The sequence below is a fragment of the Salmo salar genome, chromosome ssa18 (assembly GCF_905237065.1).
Source record: "Salmo salar chromosome ssa18, Ssal_v3.1, whole genome shotgun sequence".
In the NCBI taxonomy this organism is placed as follows: Eukaryota; Metazoa; Chordata; class Actinopteri; order Salmoniformes; family Salmonidae; genus Salmo; species Salmo salar.
In genome coordinates, this window is record NC_059459.1 from 7,776,033 (window position 1) to 7,795,583 (window position 19,551).

Genomic DNA, 19,551 nt, shown 5'->3' on the forward strand with positions numbered 1-19,551 from the left:
TGATGAGAACAGTGAATTGACTGAAGTTTTGGGGGGACAAAGTATCAGAAGGAACTATCACGTACAACAGAATTGGTGAGACAGAGACTGTGTTCATTATTCTGTATTACTTGCTTTTTTAGGGAAATGTTTTCTACATGATAATGAGAGCTGATGACAACTGACCTACAAATTCCACCTACTTCTTGTGAAAATAAAGCAGCATACAGTACCGTGAATGAGTAGGACATTGATAGAGATTTCACCATTAATTCTACTGTAGCATGTTAACAATGTTGTACAGAAGTGGATACGGATGTGTAGGCTTGGGCGGTATCCAGATTATCATACCGACCTTGTGCCATACCGGGATATTCGGTAATACCGGCACAAGTACATGTAAAATCCCATATTGAATGCTAACAATCGCATTATGAACATTTTATACAGTCTCTGACCTAAACTATTTTCAGAACAAACAACCCAGCTCATAAAGTTATACACCGAACTCAAAAATGCTACTCACAGTTCGCTGCACGTACAAAACAAATATTAGACAGCAAGGCTCTTGATCCAGGAGGGGATTCTCAGCGTTACCGGCAAGCAAAACCAGACTTTTGAAAAAGCTAACCTTCGCTAGATAGCTAACCAGCTACTAAATTAGCGAACCAAATGCACAACTGCAAAGCATTTAGCACATTTTAGACAGTTCACTTAATAGTTATACGATATCTAGCTGGCAAACATTTAGTTGTGAATTCCATACTCGAACTTGATCAACTGGGCGTGCTGCACAACAGTGAGTGACTCACAAGGCTCCAGTCTATCGTCGTTGTGTGCTTGTAAATAAACACCAAGTGACTGGGTACTACTAGTAAGCTTCATAATAAATAATTATGTGACAGGTGAAATGAAGAACGTGATCTTTATCCCCTAACATATTGCACAAGTTCACTGCAGGTGTTTACTTAAAAAGTAGCTATTTAAATTCAAATGTATTAGACGGTATTGAAAAATGTGTCTATTTCCAAATATCCCCGTATACGGTATACCACCCAAGCCTACTGATGTTTTCATGGTGGCAAAGAGAGGGTATATTACTGGTAACTTTTACCTGTAAACTACCAGAATTGTTGTAACTTTCAAGTTTTGGAGGGAATTTTAGCACAGTGTCCTTTTTGGGTACTTCAAATGATCACAGGTGTCTAATTATTTCTGGCCCTTTGTGTGGCCTTATCACATGCAAATATATGAAATAATAAAGAAATAAAAACAGAAAGACAAAGCTGTAAAACATTATCCTAAATGTAAACCATCAACTTAATGAATCCCACTGGTGTTTAATATGACTTACAGCATAAAATATATGTTTTATATTTTTATATAAAGGATATTTCTTTGTTGTTTTGGTGCCAAGCTGGTGGCAGTTGTGAAAAAAGTCAATAGTTGGAAGAGTTGCGGAGTTAATTAAAAATCATGTCCGTGTTGTCTAGATGTTTTTAATTCATTAGGATATTTTCTCTTGAACCATATGGTCTATCCACTAGAAATTAATGGACAATATGGACACAGATATAAATAAATTGTACTATTTATGAATATATATTTTTTTAAGTTATTCAAGTATAAATGACCAAAGTTGCCATAGATTACTTGTTAATTACCGGTAGTTTCCCAACCCTACTTATGTGTTACTGCTACAATGTCCCTTTTCAAAGATGTTTTGCTCAGTCTCAGTAGTGGATGTTGGACCAAATATACTGTATCTAAAGAGTGGATAAACTTGAGAGTAGTGGAGTTTGTTACAAATGGCTCAAGTGGCTGCTGGAAGCACCTAGGTTGCAGCTTAAATTCCTGCATTCGAACCGAACGTCTAAATGTAAATCGCTTTGGCTAAAAGTGGTGGCTACGTGGCCTTATTATTGATAAATAATGTCATGGGGTGTATGAAACATGCTCGGGAGAAAAGTGCATCTAAGTGGAGAATTCTACACCCACATGTCTAATCTGTCTTGAGTTCAACATCATTGCAATGATGTTTGAGTCACTAGCGTTGATTCAGGACAGTCCTATGGTGAAAAACATTTACAGCATCAATATTCTCAACTGGGGCCAGAATCAATTTCAAGGTTATTATTGAAGAGTCTCATTTGATACTGTATGTAATGGCTTATATGTTTCATTTGTTTACGGTCATAACACTTGAGAGACATTATGGCAGGCCTTTTAGTGCAGGAATAGGTTTTTAACACGGAAAGAACGGAAAAGGAATAGACAGCTGTGAAGTACTCAAGAGGGTGTGTCTGTCCCCCAAGGCATTATTTGTAAAGAAAACCTAGTACACTGTGAACAACTATGTATCACAGCATTTTCATACTCAATCTACCAGCATTGCACGTATCTCTTTGAACCACAGTGAAATGGCTGAAGATTGAAAGAAAGCCTGTCATAAGGTTCCTCCCAATAAAGGAATTGTTTGTTTCTGCCGTGTTTTGAGCTAGCGCAATCAATTAATGTTTTTTTTTGTTGCCTTTGCTTTCTTCTTTTTAATCTGAATATGAAAACAATTTGGTAAAACCTTTTTTTTTTTTTTTTGAAGGCTCCTTACAAAATTCTCTGATACATGCGCTTTCATCTGTCCGGTTGCTTTGAGATTGTGTTCTCATTAAAGGATATATTTAAATATATTCTCCAGAGACTGCAATTCTTTGTTTTTAGTACTTCTTTTTAAAAGCTATGTTCTTCTTTAAAGTTGGAAGTTAAGTATTAAGTCCAAAAAAAAGGTGATACAAAGCAATCACTTTCCTTCATAGGTATCTGTTCATATTATTAACTGGTACCTTACTGAGCCTGTTTTGAAGGAAGCCTTCAGTTTTCATCCCTAATACCTTTTACATTTTAGAAAACCATTGTTTGCAGATAGGATTGGCAGTGTTTCTTCTTTTCTCACGTGCAGTTTTGTTTGTTGATCTTTTGCCGAGCCGTTCTTTTCTTGTTGTTTCTCAAAGGCCGGGCATAGAAGTCACAAAATACTAGGAATAGCTTCTGGTCCCTAAAGTACTTCTTAATATTAGTTCAGTATATTAAGTGGTGCATGTCTTCCAATATGGGCACTTGCGACTCCATCCTTTGATTATTGAACATTATTTTACACAGCTGTAGGTTACATATAGCGTAATTAATTTCCGTAATTAGCATAATATTAAGTGCTATATATAACTCGCACACCCTTTTGTCAAGAGAGTTAATAGGATTCAGCAGCTCTATTTGAAAGATGAATTCCAGGAAGCATTCCTGAAAATGAAACGAAGGCTGTATTCAGTTAAGACTGAAATTCAGTGGTACAGCAACTGCTCATAACAGCTCATGGCTCCTTATAACTGCCTGCACAAGTTCATAAATGCCTATGATTCATTCACAATGCATTACACACGTGGTTTAAAGAGTTTAACAGATTACCCCCAACCATAGATGTAGGTAGGTTAAATAGCTATGCACTACTTAATCCAATGCTTATTGTAAATCACTGCCTCTTCAGCGGACATCCGTCCTGCAACACTTGCTAATTTCCCTTTCCTGTACAAACCAAGCAGTAAGCTCCCCTTTGAAATACTCCGCGGCAGTACTTTATAGAGTAAGAGAGAATAATACAAGACAAAAAGAAATGTCACACCATGTTAGTGCTACCAGTTTCCCCCTAGCACTGATCACAGCTATTAGCGTAGCATTACCACTTCAAAACAGAAACTCTCTAGTCTTGACACAATGGGGGGAGGCGCATGTCCTTTTCATGAATTCCAGAAGCGAAAGAATAAGACAATTCTGGAAAGAAACACCTGCATGGTTCACAATAACCACTTGGCTAAACACTGGTAGACTAATGTACAGATCCCAGAGAAATGACACTATTAAACATATACCATAGATAGTTGAATACAGGAATCCAAGCCAAATTATCTCCAGGTGCTGCTCGTGGCAATCCAGATTCTTACAGTAACTCTGGATATCTAAATAAGGTGTAAAGGACCAACTTAATAGTCACTTGACATTAGATCATTGTTGGTCTGAGATATAGATCTAGAGCCATGTAAATTGTGGTTGCTAACTTGCGTAGGGTTATCACTACTTCTTATACCAATCAAAACGGTTTGAGATTATTATAACCCTCGTTACTTCTACCATTTCAATGAAACTAGAGCTATATACGAAAGAATACCAAACCACCCTTGACAAAAACCCTTTAGAAAGCACTGTTTAAAGTATTGTGAGACAAAAGTGGCACAAACAGGCTTTTGTTAGGCGAGACAAAGAGCTGAACTAAGTGTTTTCATGTTGTTAATGTTATTTGTGTGTTCTCCCTTCTCAGTGCCTTCGCCTAAGACGCCACGTGTTTGTAATAAAAATGTAATGAGCATTGCTTTTGTGGAAAACACTCGTTATCAGATTTTCGCTGTCCCCGCCCCACATCAGAACACGAGGCTCTCTTCCTCTACCCATGCTAGGCCCCCGGGCGACTGAGAAACAGTTAAGGAAAGTATTTTCTTTGTTCGTTTTCCCTGCACCATAAGCAATTTATCACAGAATGAACTTTTATTGTATCTCTGTATGACTCACATTAAATTTTCACCCATTAATTTTGAAATGGGTACTAAGCTTTTATCAAATGCTTGGGAATCTCATTTGGATTATTGTATTTCATTAATTACTTGATAGACAAAGCATACTTTTCAATGTAGATTTTTTGTGCTGTTTAATTAATTAGCATGTTTTCTCTTTTAATTAAAGCCATTTTTTAAATTAAAGCCCACAGCAAAACACATATATAATTTGTTTGTAATTAGGCCTTAATTGGTGGTAGTGGAAGCTTAGCACCCTCGGTTTCTTTTTTCATGATTGCCATTTTATTGCCAGTCAGTCATTAATTAAACTGTTTTTCTAATTAGCTTATAAAACTGTTGATGGTACATTATTGTAAGTGTGAGTTCAAAGCTTGCTAATAAGCCTTCCCTACTCAGAAGAGGCAAGATAATGGAATATGTACAAAGCGGGCAAACTTTCAGACTCTTTTTCAGTCCCTAAAGATGACAGTATCTAGCATCAGATTATTAGGGAGCAGAAAAATAGAGACATGCGTTATACCACTGGCTGTTCGGCAGCATCTTCCCAGGAGTGGCTCTCTTTTTGCATGTCATGTAACGCTGTTTGTCAAATTGGCAGCAAGATTACATAAACCTCTTACACGACTGCCCCCTGAACGACAGTAATGATCATCTTTATTGAGAGAATATGACAATGCATATTGAATAGAACATAATATGGTGAGGATATACAGCTCATGGCTTTGATTAGATAAGCAGTCAAATAGTCTCACCAGACAACCAATGCCAGTTATGCTTTCATGTACTTGGACTTGTTTTTTTACACCTACAGAATAAAGACTATTTGTCATCAGAAAACATTTGACTGAAATTGTATATTGACCAATAGGGATGTGCATCTTTTCCTATCAAGACGATTTGATACATATCTAGATACATGGGCTCCGATACGATACAGGAACAATACGTTGTAGTTTGAAACGATTCGGTGCGAAATCAAGCTCAGGTGCATCCTGTTTCCATTGATCATCCCAGAGATGTTTCTACAACTTCATTAGAGTCCACTTGTGGTAAATTCAATTGATTGGACATGTTTGGAAAGGCACACACCTGTTTATATAAGGTCAGAGCAAAAACCAAGCCATTAGGTCGAATAAATTGTCCGTAGTGCTCCGAGACAGGATTGTGTCGAGGCACAGATCTGGGTAAGGGTACCAAAACATTTATGCAGCATTGAAAGTCCCCAAGAACACAGTGGCCTCCATCATTCTTAAATGGAAGAAGTTTGGAACCACCAAAACTCTTCCTAGAGCTGGCCGCCGGGCCAAACTGAACAATCGGGGGAGAAGGGCCTTGGTCAGGAAGGTGACTCTGACAGAGCTCCAGAGTTCCTCTGTGGAGATGGTTGTCCTTCTGGAAGGTCCTCCCATCTCTGCAGCACTTCACCAATCAGGCCTTTATGGTAGAGTGGCCAGACAGAAGCCACTCCTCTGTAAAAGGATTTCCTGAGTCATATTCTCTCAATAAAGATGATCATTACTGTCGTTCAGGGGGCAGTCGTGTAAGAGGTTTATGTAATCTTGCTGCCAATTTGACAAACAGCGTTACATGACATGCAAAAAGAGAGCCACTCCTGGGAAGATGCTGCCGAACAGCCAGTGGTATAACGCATGTCTCTATTTTTCTGTTCCCTAATAATCTGATGCTAGATACTGTCATCTTTAGGGACTGAAAAAGAGTCTGAAAGTTTGCCCGCTTTGTACATATTCCATTATCTTGCCTCTTCTGAGTAGGGAAGGCTTATTAGCAAGCTTTGAACTCACACTTACAATAATGAACCATCAACAGTTTTATAAGCTAATAAGAAAAACAGTTTAATTAATTAATGACAGACTGGCAATAAAATGGCAATCATGAAAAAATAATTGCCTACTAAAATAAATTGATAGCCCGCTTGGAGTTTGCCAAAAGGCACCTAAAGACCAAAAAAAAAAAAAAAAGATTGAACTCTTTGGCCTGAATGCCAAGCGTCACGTCTGGAGGAAACCTGGCACCATCCCTACGGTGACGCATGGTGGTGGTGGCAGCATCATGCTGTGGGGATGTTTTTCAGCGGCAGGGACTGGGAGACTAGTCAGTATCGAAGGAAAGATGAATGGAGCAAAGTGCAGAGATCCTTGATGAAAACCTGCTCCAGAGTGCTCAGGACCTCAGACTGGGGTGAAGGTTCACTTTCCAACAGGACGAAGACCCTAAGCACACAGCCAAGACAACGCACGAGTGGCTTCGGGATAAGTCTCAATGTCCTTGAGTGGCCAAGCCAGAGCCCAGACTTGAACCCGATCGAACATCTCTGGACAGACGTGAAAATAGCTGTGCAGCGACACTCCCCATCCAACCTGACAGAGCTTGAGAGGATCTGCAGAGAATAATGGGAGAAACTCCCCAAATACAGTTGTGCCAAGCTTGTAGCATCATACCCAAGAATACTTGAGGCTGTAATCGCTGCCAAAGGAGCTGCAACAAAATACTGAGTAAAGGGTCTGAGTTCTTATGTAAATGTAATATTTCAGTTTTTTTTTATAAATGTGGGAATTTCTACAAACCTGTTTTTGCTTTGTCATTATGGGGTATTGTGTGTAGATTGATGAGGGGAAAAAACTATTTAATACATTTTTGAATAAGGCTGTAACTTAACAAAATGTGGAAAAAGTAAAGTGGTCTGAATACTTTTGAATGCACAATAAGTCAATAAGTCATCATCGTTGTCAAAGTATGATATATTTCGCCTTGAAGTCTTACTTGTCTTTTCCTATGAGATGACGTGCAAATTATTTTTAGCCTACATTTCTTTTCAGGCCTGTGTTTTATTTAAATGTTGACCACCATCCAACCTGGAAATGTTTATTAGTCAGAAATACCTGCTGATAAGTTCTTCCTATTTGCGAGGCGTATGAGAGCCAAACAGCTTTTCTCTGTAGCCTACTCTTGGGTTTCCACTAGATAAAACAGCCACAAAGTCCAAATTGGTTATATTGTACAAATTCATGAAAACAAAAATGAGCTTTTTGGTCTTAATTTAAGGTTAGGCTAAGGTTAGCAGTGTAGTTAGGGTTATGGTGAGAGTTAGGTTTCAAATCTGATTTTAAGTAGAGAAAATGTAGTTAAAATGTGTTAACTAGTGACGACCTACACTTGGCCGCCTTGCCATGGAGCAAATTTAAAAATGTTGTCCAAACTAATGTTTTCGCACCTACCCTTTTTTTACCAGCAAATTATCGTAATCTATTTGGAAATTTGTTGAATACATTTTTTTTGTTGCCAGTCTGCATTAAAAAAATGATAATTTTATAAATGTCAAATTGCGTCATATGATTGCATTTTAGAACCCCGCTCCCCCAGTCGCCACAAGATGAATGGTTTTGAGCAATAATGTTTTAGGCCAATTAATTTTGCATGGCCAGGTGTGCAGGGTTTGCTTATTTTCTACTATTTCATTGATCCTAAAGAGAAATCTCAACCCACCCGGGGCACCTGGCCATACAAAACGAACTCGCCCATTGCTTCAATACTCCCTCCAAAACGTTCAATAGTTAGGCTAACCATATTACCGGAGCTTATATTCGTTCTATTTCTATTGTGGATTTGCAGTCGCAATTTAGATAATGCATTGATATATAGCTAGCTAGCTAGCTAGCTTGCTGACATGATAACAGAGAGAACAAAGAATGTAGCTATTTGACCATGTCGGTGTGCGTTTCCAAATAGGAATGACGTCTGGAATCTGACACTGTTTCACTGGAGTTATCAAATGGCAAGAGTCAGACAAACATCAACCCGAAAATATGTCAACAGCTCGTTTAGGCACGGTTTAGCTGAGACTCATCTCTTGACAGCACTAGCGGTTCTGGGGGGAAGGAAGCCCCTGTGACAACAATTTTGGACCCCCTTGTGGCCCCCCTAAATGTGGAGTATGAAATCATTTTTACATAACTAATTTTTGCTATCGTTCTTTTTTTTTTACATCCGTTATTAATGTAACTGGCCCCTCTAACAGTACAACTGGCCCCAGCTTGGCCCCCCCAGTTGAAATGGTCTAGAACCGGCAATGCTTGACAGGTATTTATTTTTCTGAAATAATTATATTCACCTGACTTACAGTATTGCCTGTCTTAACTGAAATGTCTTCATAAACTTTCATTAGCTAGCTAAGGTTAGCATGCTAGCTAGTTACACTGAGAGCTGTCAGTCAGTGCCCTATATGTTATTTCTCTGCTACACGTGGAAATCACCACAATGTTCCCACCCCAAGTCCTGAATATGCATTAGCAGCCTGCGTCAGTCTTCGAGGTGGAACCGTAACAAGAATTTCCGCTCTAGGTCAAGGATTACTTGAAAACAGTGGTGTGCAGAACGGCATCTCAGAACCAACAACTTGTCGGTTCTTGTCACGGATGGGCTATTGTAGCAGACGACCACCTCGGGATCCATTTCTATCAGCTAAAAACAAGAACAAGTGGCTTCAGTGGGCACCGAGATCACCAAGACTGGACAATTGAGGAGTGGAAGAACATTGCCTGGTCCGGACATTGCTTCATGCAGAGTCAGGATTTGGCGTATGCAGCATGAGTCCATGGCCCTAACCTTCCTGGTGTCAATGGTACAGGCTGGTGGTGTATTGGTGTGGGGATTGTTTTCCTGGAACACCTTAGGTCCATTCATACCAATTGAGCAATGTTTACATGCCCCTAGGAATTCATGCTGTTTTGGAGGCAAAGGGGGGGATCCGAACCAGTACTAGATGGGTGTACCTAATAAAATGACCACTAAGTGTATAGCACAACTTTGAATTTCACCCCATCTCATAATCAAGTGGTTTAGACAGTTTTTGTAAGTTTTGATGGACTCTTCTTCTCCTGCTTTTCGACCATGCAGTGCGGGTAGCAAAAGTGATTGTTGTCCTCATTATGAAATGATTACCCTTTATATCCAAAAAATGTCTATATATACTGATTATTTCAAGCAAAACTATTACTGATGGTGAACCTGAACAATCAAAATGAAATCGAATCTAGGCTAAACCCCGATCAGCATGTATCCTACCTATAGCCAGATGAGAGTTGTCTCTCCGGCGGCAGCTTAGGCCATTTTTCTTCTGGTAAAACACCTTTTTCAACAGCGCATTTGATGAAAAAAATTACCTGGCAAATTACATTGGTTGTGACTCAACTAATAAAGCCTAATATCGTGCAAGCCATTTCACAAACATGTGAATGATGAAGGTGACGTGCACATGTGCCAGATCAGGAATAGAGCTACCTCTCGTTGTTTAGCACGCACAGTTGCGCACAGTTCAACTAGGCCACTGATATTGCCTGGGGTTATTCGTCATGCAAAATGACTTGTAGATCAATGACTGTCAACTTAATGACTTGCTTAGTTCAACACTGAAGGAGAAGACGCAGTTGTCACCAAAGATGAGAGGTATTTTCCGAAGGTATAGAAAGTCATTTGTGCAAAACATTTTTGTGAACCGGCAATTCGTGACGTTTGAATTGATTTTCTGACCTTGATGCATGCTACATTTGGATCAGTTTGGGTTCCCATGGACTTCCCATGGACACTCCCCCCTATCTGAGATATCTACTGCAGCCCTAATCCTCCACATACAACACCTGTTCTGCCAGTCACATTCTGTTAAAGGTCCCCAAAGCACACACATCCCTGGGTCGCTCGTCTTTTCAGTTCGCTGCAGCTAGCGACTGGAATGAGCTTCAACAAACACTCAAACTGGACAGTTTTATCTCAGTCTCTTCATTCAAAGACTCAATAATGGCCACCCTTACTGACAGTTCTGGCTACTTTGCTTGATGTATTGTTGTCTCTACCTTCTTGCCCTGTTGTCTGTGCCCAATAATGTCTGTACCCTGGTTTGCGCTGCTACCATGTTGTCATGTTGTGTTGCTGCCATGCTGTGTTGTCATGTGTTGCTGCCATGCTATGTTGTTGTCGTAGGTCTCTCTAGGTAGTGTTGTCTCTCTTGTCGTGATGTTTGTTTTTGTCCTATATTTTTATTTAATTTATTCTTAATTTTAATCCCAGCCCCCGTCCCCGTAGGAGGTCTTTTGCCTTTTTGTAGGCCGTCATTGTAAATAAGAATTTGTTCTTAACTGACTTGCCTAGTTCTTAAATAAAGGTTAAATAACTAAATAAATGATGCACTCATATCGTAAACATTTGAACCGTGGACCGATGCGTATCGGTGAATCGTTACATTCCTATTGACCAGGTTTCACCCCCCGTCCAGGACTCAACCGGTTCCAGCGGCCAACACCTTAGCTTACCAAAGGGATCCAAACCTCTTGACGAAGTTAATAGATGTTGGGTTAAAGTTGCTACACTTACCTTTCTTCTACCCTTTCCTTCTCCTTGTCAAGTTCCTAATGCCTGGGCACACTTTCGATGGTCTCACGGTAGCGCCATCACACTTCTGACACCAATTCCCAAATTCATGTGTTGCCTTGACCTGGTCTCAGACTTGGGTCATGGGATTGTCATCCCAACCCTTTTGTAGCCGTTATGCAGAGAAGAAAACTCCGAACCTCTTGATGGTGTACCGTAGCTAGGTGTTGGTTTAAGGTAGCTTCTAGCTACATTCTATTGCATGGCCCTACACACCATTTGGCTCACAGTGAAATAAGAGCACATCAGCATAATCTAACACTCGTAGAGGTGAAGCTTTAGGCCTAGGCATTCCATTTGAGCAAGACTTCACTCAAATCATTGTCAAGACTTTCGGTTATCCATTATCACTTTGATCACAGATGTTATATTTTCCACAGATACACAGAATATTAACTGTCATGTTTCCTCCCTGGCTTTTTCAGGGGGTTGAACTAGACCTAATTCTTCTTATCAGCATAGGCATTTCTTTGTTTAACCTGCACAGATAGGACAACCAATAATTGGAAATAGATTGAATGACATCAAAGCAATTTAGTGGACAAACTGCTTTATGCTTCATTGTCGCAGTAATGCTTTTACATGACATCAACAAGATCAATTTGAAGCATAACAATCTGACTTTTCAGACTAGAAATCCATTTTCCTTTTTTCCTCCCTACCTCGATTCTTCGAAATTAGATTGAAATTACATATGAGCTGCTAATCTGATATTCATTCCATTCTTATATAGCCCTGCTTCCCAAAGTTGACTAAGGCCACATTATTTAGGCATTAAGGTAGTGTGATAAGGGAATTAGGCTGGTCATTAATCGTTTACACGTCAAATGCAGCGGAGCAGCTCGGGGTGGTGATTTAGCGAGGCAAAGCCACATAGCCCCTGTTAATCCACCTCTCACTCGTTTTAATTGGAAGAGGCTTCCCTGGATAGGACATTTATGAATGGGTTTAAGGCCATTTCTCCCTTTAAAGCCATCATTTATTTCATATTCTTAATACCAGCTTGAACATTTTATCCATATAGAAAAGCAGTCATGTTTTTAAGTTGAATCGTCTCTCTCCCTACCATTTGTCTTTTGAAGCTGCTGTTGTTTGTAATGTGTATCTTGGGATATCCAGGGATCCAGAAGTTACTGATAACTATGCATTCTGAAGACCGTATGCGGTCATGTTGGTAAACTGGTAGTACTACCGGCATGATCCCCTATGTCTTGATTATTTTGGAAGGGATGTCATTGACTGAAGACACATCCATGCAGTAGGCTATGCTGTAGTATACAAGTCAGCTCAAGGGGGGGGACTATGACAATACCTCGTGTTACTCAGTACTATTTTGTGTCCATACAATGGACATGTCTTATCACAGCCTTATCTTTAACATGGTCTGTGCTGAAGTGACAGATAGTATAACGAGGACCCATATTTGGAGGTCCACTTGAATCTCTATGATGACCCAAACATGAGTGACAACAGAAAGCGTTACTATTGTCTTAACCCGCCTAGTGGTCCTAAGGTGCTGCTGCTGCTGCAGCGGTATAATGCAGCATGAATATTCTGCCTGCAAACCTTCCAAAGGTCACAGTATTAATCCTTTGAATAAACCTTGTGTTAAACAGAGGCTGTGCTCAGGGCAGACTTTCAAGGAAAGACAATGGTTTGGGGGGAAAATTGATGGTATCGGACACTAAATCTTTTTTTAATATGGGTTTTAAGGAAACATGGATTGGCTTGTGTGACTGCCTTAAACAAAGAACACATGAGTTTTTTTCCTGTTGTGTAGGCTCATGTCTCCTTTTTTTTCTAGCTTTGTATTTTTTATTCTGGCAGCACATTTTTTAATTTCTGCTGGCTTGTGATGTGAAAGGATTTGGCACTAAGACGCAAGAAGGAGGGGGAGAAAAAAATCCTGAAAAGTGGATCAAAAAAGTAAATGAAAAATAATGTCATATTACTGAAAATATGAGAGGCTAATTTGTGCCGACTTTTTGCTAATTTTGTTCTCGCCACAGAAAGAGGAGCCGTCACCTGCTCGGCGCCACAGCGCTGACAGTGCCAGTGATCCATGAAATAAGCTGCCGCTGGCTTTGTTCAGATAAGAATGAACAAATCTGCACAATGTACTGCTCTCGGAATCTCATTTTCATACTTGCATGCAGGCTAAAAGAAATAAGCTGTTTGCAGGCTTGATTAATCAGACATTTGAGGGCTTTTTTGTCTCTTTGATCTGTTCTGTCGCCTAGGTAACTTGGTTGACATTAATGTTGAGCCCCAGTAAAGACAATCAGGGATTGTAGACTGAACTGATAAAAAAATTAAAGACCTTTAACGCTTTAAATATAGTAACCGCTCAGTGGCTTCATTTGGAAGAGAATAGGGGGGAATGTGAGGGTTTTCATTTTGGTTTCGGAAGAATGTTTAGGAAGGCGTGGTTTCTACACCTTTGCATTTCAAATGATCCACACAGGAGAGCAGGTTAATGTGGGTAATCCTTGTGTTGTAAAGAGTATACATCTCTGGGTGTAAACTTCAAAAGGAGCCATTTAGCATCCTCCGATTTCATTTTATTTTCTCTCAACACTATGCCTTTTACCCAATTACTTTATTTTTGGAAAATGTGTGAACACAGGAGCCTTTCTGAGATTTAATAAACCAATAATTTAATAAACCTTTAGATGTACAATCCCAGCGTGTGCCACAGCCAAGCAAATGCATTTAGTACCTACACCACTTAAACATGGTGCTCAAAACGCCCTGATGAGAATTATCTGCTGGCAAATCTACTCCCAACAGGAGAATGATCACCCATTGTAACTTTCCCTTTCTCCAGCATTCCGACTAGAAAACATAATTTATTGGCTATAAAACCTATAAAAAATGGCAAGGAATTAGAAAACTGTCATAGTATGTTAGCTTCAGGTTATGCAGACGCTTTTACAAATCTTCCAAGTGACTGTATAGATTAATGCCTCGAGGGCCCAGCCAGAGCCCAGTACTTGCAGCCAGCTGAAGCCCTTATCTTAAATCCAAGCAAAGTACCATTAATCTTTTTGAAAGACCTTTATGGCTTTTAATGTATCCCAAATTAGAACATTTTACACCCTTGGTTCCTGAAATATGGTGATAAAAAGCCTTTAGAGTTACATTTGTCCTGGCTGCTCGCTCTGACCTGCTTAATCCCAGCATGCATTAGGAGATATTTTAGTTTTAGTCTTTCTAATAAAGTTTATCCCACTTAATTATAATTGAAAGAAAAAAAATCACCAGCAGGTTTTTTTTTTCCAGTTAAGAAATGGTGGCACATTTCTTCATTACCTTAAGACTTTTTTTCCTTCTTTCCCCTGATTGTACTCTATGCATTTTAGAAAGGGTGATTTGTTCTAAGTGTTTATCAAACTTTTCCTTCGGTCGAATAATAAACCTATCTCGGGAGTGACAGGATTTTTCCCTTTTGTTACTCGTACTTCTATGTGACTGGGGTTATTGGGATTATTCTGCTCTACAGTACATGCACTTCCTCCCTGGGATTTGAACAAAATGTGTTTGCCACTTGCAGTCACAGTCATTCCTTAAACTTTTCATTTAAAGAACTGCGCAAGGTCTCCTTTTAGTGTACATTCAAACGATTTAGTAAAGGTCATGACATTTTATTTTTGCACGTTCGTGGTAAATGGTTGACTGTCTTATTACTGTTAAGCAGTTGTCTGTGTGTATGTACCATGTTTTTTTTTCTTCACCAACCCAGGGATCTTTATGCCATCATGACTGTCGTTGCATCATGGTCGGGGTGAGACAAAACGGAGACCGGAGGCACTCATGGGAAGCCACCCTGACACATCAGTCGGAAGAGCTCTGCTTGCCAGAGAGACTGATTTACATCCTCTAATGGGCCTTGTCTTTGTCTCCCTCTCAATAGCTGGCCGTGAAAATCGCTCAAGCCGCCGATTGCCGTGACTTTGTGCAAAGCAAACAGGAAGCGGAGGCTTCTCGGGCAGCCCAGAAAAGGAAGACGCAAATCGCTTGGGGGTGTGTTGTCTTTTTGCTCTCCTCCCCACAATTATCTCCTGAATTTACATTACATCGCAGTTTGTTAGTGACATACATTTTATTATGCATATTTGCCTAGCTTGCCAGCTTCTTTCCCACTTATTTCATACACAGGTATGCGTACATGCTACGTTTCGCCTATACAGAGAAAGCGTGTTCTGTAGCCGTCTCGTAAAATTAGATAGACGCCATTTTGAACTGTCACAGTGGATGTCATGGGTAGAACATGTGTAAAATGTGTTATGCCAATGTATAAGAACTACACTCAACTTACTGTCATTTCAAGCTCTCAAGAACTTGGAAATATGTATATTTCATACAGAAATTAATTGTTGTCTTTTCTGTAAAAGAGAATACATTTTGCAGGAATTTTATTCCAAGTACTCAAAATAGGTTTTTTGCTAAATCAGTATTTTAATATTGTTTCAGGTTTGAAGCCAAACAAAGATGGGAAACCAAAAGCAACATGGGATATATGTGACATAAACCCAGAAGAGAAAGAAAATTACATTTTTGTAAAGATTTGTGTAATTTCTCAGTTAATTTCATAAAGTTTGTTAGAGAAGATGTTTGTACCTGTACAATTTTGAAAGGAAATGTCAGGATACTGTACATAACAATAAAAAAACAAAGCCTGTATAAGATGAGAATTATGGAATGTTCAAATTAATTCTCTGAGCACTCCATGGTGGCTGCTGTGTGTGCTATTTTCCATTACATTTCTGTGATTTGAGCATTTCTGGGCCTTTTTCCTTCCAATTAAATCTGGTGTACATTACTGGATGATGCGTTTATTTATTGCTGTAAAGTGGGTTAATCATGAAGGCGCTCCTTTCTTCTGAGGAGGTAGAGAAAGAAGAGATTAGGGTCCTAATGCAATGTACAGGATAATGTGCGATAGGATTTGCCAGTGCAAAATGAAATTTGGCTGCTGTAAACTGTTCTGAGCAGTCATAAACTGTAAATTGTGTCAACAGAGAGGGTATGAGACATGAAACGGAGGCTTTGGTGTTGGCCTTCACCCATGCTGAGAAAGATGCCATTGTTCCTCGGCTTAAACAAGAAGCACAGGATATTTCTGAGAAGCCTACTCTATGGCTGTAAAGAGTCTGAGCGATGATTAACAATGTTGTTGTGTACCCAGTAGATTTGATGCCAGTCTTTTGTAGTTTCTTTGCACTTTGATCATATTTTGATCTGCAATGACCTCTCTCCCAAATGCCCCCCCCCCCCAATAATGCCGATTGCAATATTCATTATTGTCGTTTCAAATTTAATGCGGAAAAATAGCAAGTCTGTTAATTGCCGTTATTCATAACCTTACATTATTATGTTAACAATGCAAAATGATTGCTTTGCTCCAAGGTAATCTGGATTTATCCACCTCCGTTGTTTGCTTTTCACCCATTTGTGCACCCACTCCCAAACGCTGTATCCTATTCTCATAGTCTTGCTGAATCAGTCACTCACTGGCATAAAAAGTTTACTTGACCGAAACGGCTTAAAACGTTGAGCATCTGAAAAAGCAGAGAACTACAATGAATTCCACAGACAAGAGAACGAGCTGTTTTTCATTTCTGAGTAACAATTAAGTACCTTACTGTGATTATTTTCAATAAACATTTGTCTAAAAGAAACAAAAATAGCTTCATATCGAAGAGAAATGTCTCAAGCAACAATTTAGCTTGGACTGTCTGGGAGTGGTCTGAAAACGAACTGTTATTGGCAGAGGGGTTTGGGAACTCTCTTATGGTATATTAACTAATTCACTGCCTGGTGATGTCAGGCCAAAACTCCATCCCACAAAAACTTTTCAATCAGCTCTTACACTAAAAGGGCATCATCTTTTCACAATTTCACAGTATTATTCCAACCTCATAGTGTGGAAATATGTATAAAACACAGGAAATGCATGTTTTTGACTGCACTGGCCCTTTTAGTGTTAAGTGTATAAGTGGCATTATCATTGGCAATAGTTTTCGTAATCACTTTTACATGATACTATTGTTTATTTGTGGGTGGACATTTTGCTGTGGAAAAAAGACATTTGCTCTACAGTATATGTTTTCATTGAGTTTCTGAGACCATCCAGATGACGATTGTCTGAATGTGCGAAGACTTACTAATAATTTGCACGCTGGAGCCTACTATATAGGACTCTGTGTGTGTGAGAGGCTGTCAGATATGAAGATGAGCTAATTAATCTATTTAACAGTCCTTTAGTGAGAAAGAGTTTAACAATGTTAATCACTTCAAAGTGCTCTATATGGGTTATTGTGCTCACTTTGATTGCGATTATTTAAAAAATGCATATTGATTGAGACCAGAGCAAAAGATTGGAATGGTTTTCATACACAAAACATTAGACTGTTCATTTCTGGTGCCTAAAACTAAGATCAAATTGGACAAATCATTCTAAAAACATTGCTTTAACATGTAACATTTGTAATTTATCAAGCAGTATTTACTATTGTTAATTATGTTGATTTTCAATAATACTGAAGCCTAGCTGTTTCAAAGGTTTGGGTGCAACCTAAGCAAAATCTCCTTAGCATTTTAACACCCACTTAAAAAAAAATTATAATTTTAAGTTGACCCTTAAATTGACCCCTTTTTTTTTAGTGTTAGGCTTCCAACACTGTTTTGGAAACTGGTATTTTAAAACTAACAGTCATTCAATCAAGAACACTTGACAGTGTTGAGCTCACAACACTTTGGGTGTTGGAAATACATTTTTAAAAGCAAGTCATTCAATCAAGATAACTTAAGTGTTAGGCTCCTGACACTAGACATTGGTGACATGACAACACAGTGTTTCCACAAGAGTGGCATCGAAACACTCTGGATGATCATAACTTAAACTACTTCCTGTAATTTGAAATGGTTTCACAATGAACTTGCACTGCTAGCACTGTGTGGTTATTGTGGATCATTTCTTAAACATTGCACGACCCCCCCAACGCTCAAAGAAAATGACAGATTTTTATGAGGGTGATATTCCATTTGGCCTGTTCTCAGATTATGTTTAACTTCTCTTGGAAAGACCCTTTTATATGTACATCATCTCATCCTGTGTCCTTGGCATAATGCTGTTGAACCAGTGGACTCAAAACAATGGCTTGAAGCAATTCGCATCTGTGAATATGCTTTTGCTGTATGTAAAGAAAAAATATTTAGCCTGCATATAGCCATTTAAATGTTAGCAAGACGAGTGTTTTCATTGAACATGACCAGCGTACAGCCTAGAGCGGCGTAGCCACCGTATCAATAGCATCTCCGTTTATTAATCTCTTTGAACATAATGCCTTGAGCGGAGAAGATACTGTTTTTTAAGCAGGAAAATCCTGTTTCCTTCTCTCCATGTTAAGGAGTCCTTTTCAGTGGGTTTTTACTGCAGGCCAAGCTTGGCCTCTGACCTATGTTGATTTGTTGTGAAATGCATCGACAAATTCCTCGGGCACATGTTGAAACACTTACGGGGGAAAGCAGTTGTTGTCAGGAGTGGAATAACAACAACAACAATCCTATTAAATGGTTGAAAAGTAGTCGTCGTGCATTGTTGTGAAGGTTCTGCCGTGAACAGGGACACGTGTACCTTGTAATAGCATATCAATGGGATCACTAGCTGGTTTCACTAGATTTAAAAACAAACAAATATGAAAAACGGACGCAACTCCAGAAGCTCCGGGATATGACCCCAGGAAAATATCTCCATGTCTCAACTGAGATGCTACAGATAAGGGGAAATCTTCAAAATATCTTGACCATAGACTGGTCTCTAAGAACAGAAGAATCTCTCGTAGGCTCACGCACATCCATAGATGGATGGATGTACAGAACATTGGCTTTTGAATTTGACTACTATCTCAAATTGTAGTCGAATAAAAAACATTTTGTTGCGTTTTGTGTCAATGCTGCCCCTTCCTTTATTGAAGGAGTTCGGTTGTGTTTTATATTCAGTACGTTCATTCCTGATGAATGTGAACTAGTCTCAGAGCGACAGGCGGTGTGGATGTTGACATTTCCCCCGGCTGATTTAATGACCTGTTTAATTCTGGCACGTCCACGGCACCTCACAGATGTTTTGCCGTTTTAATTAGCGTAATCATCGCTCTTGAAAAAGGCCATAGGGCTGTTTAATGGGTCTTGTTTGTCAAGATGCGCGGAATTATAACACAAAAGACATGCCGTTTATTCTAATGCAACAATCATTAAATGATTATGGATCTGTCACAATTAATAATCACACCAAAATAGATTTGTCTTTGAGCCAAAATAACCCTTTTTCCTTTGAAAAGATTTGTTTGACAGTGTTTGGCTGTTTGTTCTTTTTCAGTCCAATGGAGTGGCCTTATTTAAAGACTAGGTATAATGCTTTTTAACGTATTATTAGTCTGTATCAGCTTTTAACCTATGTTACAATAAGGTTATTATGTCTCGTTCACTGCATGGGAATAGTAATCTCGAA

The 19,551-nt window shown here is 39.2% G+C and overlaps 1 protein-coding gene across 1 annotated transcript in view; it reads left to right on the forward strand.

The window, feature by feature from the left end:
* The window catches only part of fam204a (family with sequence similarity 204 member A), a 44,517-nt gene extending 28,656 nt beyond the window's left edge, over positions 1-15,861 (forward strand). Inside the window, exons 6-7 of the mRNA XM_014154255.2 lie at positions 14,953-15,062; positions 15,513-15,861. Coding sequence (XP_014009730.1) covers positions 14,953-15,062; positions 15,513-15,564 — 162 coding nt within the window. The 3' untranslated portion in view covers positions 15,565-15,861. The remainder of the gene's footprint in view (positions 1-14,952; positions 15,063-15,512) is intronic.
* Positions 15,862-19,551: the final 3,690 nt, after the last annotated feature.